This window comes from Tenrec ecaudatus, chromosome 14, assembly GCF_050624435.1.
Source record: "Tenrec ecaudatus isolate mTenEca1 chromosome 14, mTenEca1.hap1, whole genome shotgun sequence".
In the NCBI taxonomy this organism is placed as follows: Eukaryota; Metazoa; Chordata; class Mammalia; order Afrosoricida; family Tenrecidae; genus Tenrec; species Tenrec ecaudatus.
Genome location: NC_134543.1, coordinates 98,154,334 through 98,156,749, shown reverse-complemented (window position 1 = coordinate 98,156,749; position 2,416 = coordinate 98,154,334). Strand labels below are relative to the sequence as shown.

General features: G+C 64.7%; 1 protein-coding gene across 1 annotated transcript; it reads left to right on the top strand.

Moving 5' to 3' along the window:
- Window positions 1–256: 256 nt before the first annotated feature.
- On the top strand, window positions 257–1,363 carry RHOV (ras homolog family member V). Its single transcript, XM_075531795.1, has 3 exons — window positions 257–464; window positions 655–713; window positions 891–1,363. The coding sequence occupies exons 1-3, from the start codon at window positions 257–259 to the stop codon at window positions 1,332–1,334; spliced, it is 711 nt and encodes a 236-aa protein (XP_075387910.1). The 3' UTR covers window positions 1,335–1,363.
- The last annotated feature ends 1,053 nt before the right edge of the window (window positions 1,364–2,416 follow it).

The following is a 2,416-nucleotide window of genomic DNA, read 5'->3' as shown; positions in this document are numbered from 1 at the left end:
CTAGCTTTCGGCCCCTCTCCGCTCCGGCCTTTGGAGCGCGCCGGGTCTCGCGGAGGGCCGGCGGCGCAGGGGGCGGGGCCGGGGCGCTGGGCTATGCAGATGAGGTGGGCGGGGCCGCTCGTATACCTCGGCTAACGGCGGGCCGGCGCGCCCAGCCCCGGCCGACTCAGTCCGCGTCCGCCAGCGCTGCGCTTGTCCTCGTCGGCGCCGCCGAGCCTCGTCCGGGCTGGCCCCTCTGCTGCCTCCTGAGCGGGCCATGCCCCCGCGGGACCTCAGCGAGCCGGAGCCGCCGCCCCTGCGGGCCCCGAGCCCTCCCCCGCGGCGCAGCAGCGCGCCCCCGGAGCTGGGCATCAAGTGCGTGCTGGTGGGCGACGGCGCGGTGGGCAAGAGCAGCCTCATCGTCAGTTACACCTGCAATGGGTACCCCACGCGCTACCGGCCCACGGCGCTGGACACCTTCTCCGGTACGTTCGCCGGCTGGCTCCCGCGGCCGGGTGCCCCCGGAGCGCTGGCTGGGGCTGGAGGCGCGGCCGCTGGCCGCCGGGCACGAAGCCCCCAGGGAGGGAGGCGGGAGCAGGCCTGGAGGGGCCGCTGGGGGGCCCGGAGGGCCCGGGGGACGCCCCTCCTAACCCATGCTTTCCTCCGCCTCTGCAGTGCAAGTTCTGGTGGACGGAGCCCCCGTGCGCATTGAGCTCTGGGACACAGCGGGACAGGTGAGGACCGAGGCGCCGCCCTGATGGTCTGGGGCGAGCTGGGCGGAGGTGGGGAGGACCCCGGATCGCACCGCAGTGGGGAAGCTCTTGGTTACAAACCTGAGGCTTTTCAGGCCCGGGTTTGAAACCCACTCGGGCTCCACGTAGCCCACTAACGGCCCGGCCTTTCCACCCCAGGATGACTTTGACCGGCTTCGATCCCTCTGCTACACGGATACCGACGTCTTCCTGGCCTGCTTCAGCGTGGTACAGCCCAGCTCCTTCCAAAACATCACAGAGAAATGGCTGCCCGAGATCCGCACGCACAACCCCCAGGCGCCGGTGCTGCTGGTGGGCACCCAGGCCGACCTGAGGGACGACGTCAATGTACTGATTCAGCTGGACCAGGGAGGCCGGGAGGGTCCCGTGCCCCAACCTCAGGCTCAGGGTCTGGCCGAGAAGATCCGGGCCTGCTGCTACCTCGAATGTTCGGCCTTGACGCAGAAGAACTTGAAGGAGGTATTTGACTCGGCCATTCTCAGCGCCATTGAGCACAAGGCCCGGCTGGAGAAAAAGCTGAACGCCAAGGGCGTGCGCACCCTCTCGCGCTGCCGCTGGAAGAAGTTCTTCTGCTTTGTTTGAGCAAGGATGACGGCAGGGTAGAGAGCAGTGGATTCGTGGCCAGAGACTTCTGGAACCTGAGACTCGGGCCCGTGGAGGGGGCAACTGACGGTGAATCAGGTCACCCAAGGGACTCCGTTCTCTTCTGAACGCTGTGGGACAGAGGGCGTCGAATGGCCCGCGCTGTTTCCCCAGGGTGAGCCTGGAGGAGGGAAGGAAGGCTCAGACCCAGATTTCTGTGGCCGTAGCTTACAGGAAAGCCAGCACTTGATGGACCCAACAGGGTCAGCTGCCTCCTGCAGCAGCTTGGGGTCCAATTCCAGCCTTCTTGTCATGGCAACCAGTGCTGGCTTAGGACCCCTTGCAGTCATCTCTAGCCCCCTCCTTGGCACCGGATCGAGGAGGAGCTTGGGCATCTTGGAGAGCTGGAAGGTGTCTAGCCTGACTGGGAGAGAGGTCTGAGAGATGGAAGGCAGTCAAAGCAAGGTCTTGGTGCTGCGTCGCTGGAGGCAGTTCTGAGGGCCTTACCCGGAAAGAGGGAGAGCTGGCCGAAAGTGGGGCAAGCCAAGAGCAGGGTTGGCACCTGGGCTGCCCTCAAACCAGGGAGGGCGGTGCCGCTGGTCCCTGGGAAGCGCTGGGGCTCTGGGCTCCCTAGGCACTGCCCAAACTGGCTGGGCCAGGAGTAGGGCAGGAAGTGAGAGGCAAGGCCCAGCAGGTGGCTGGGGAAAGAGCTGCAAATTAGAGCCCAAGGAAGGGGCTAGAAGTCACCCTTCTCCCCGGTATAGCCTGCAGGAGGAGGAGGAGAAGGAGGAGGAGGAGGAGGAGGAGGAGGAAGGGCAGTGAAAGAGTCTGCAAATAAAGTCCGAAGTGTCAGAAGCTGCTGTCTCCTTGTCATTTCCTGGAATGGTCAGTCAAGTCCCCTGTATGTTGCCCTGATAGTCTTTGTCGCGAATCCATTGAATCTATTCTAACTCATTGAGACCCTTAGGAGGCTGAGTTTAAAGCCCCAGCCTTGACATTAGCTGCCGGAACTTTCCCTGGCATTGTCGCCATAGCCCTCTCAACAGCCTGGCTAGAGACATCCAGCGCCAAAGGGCTGACGC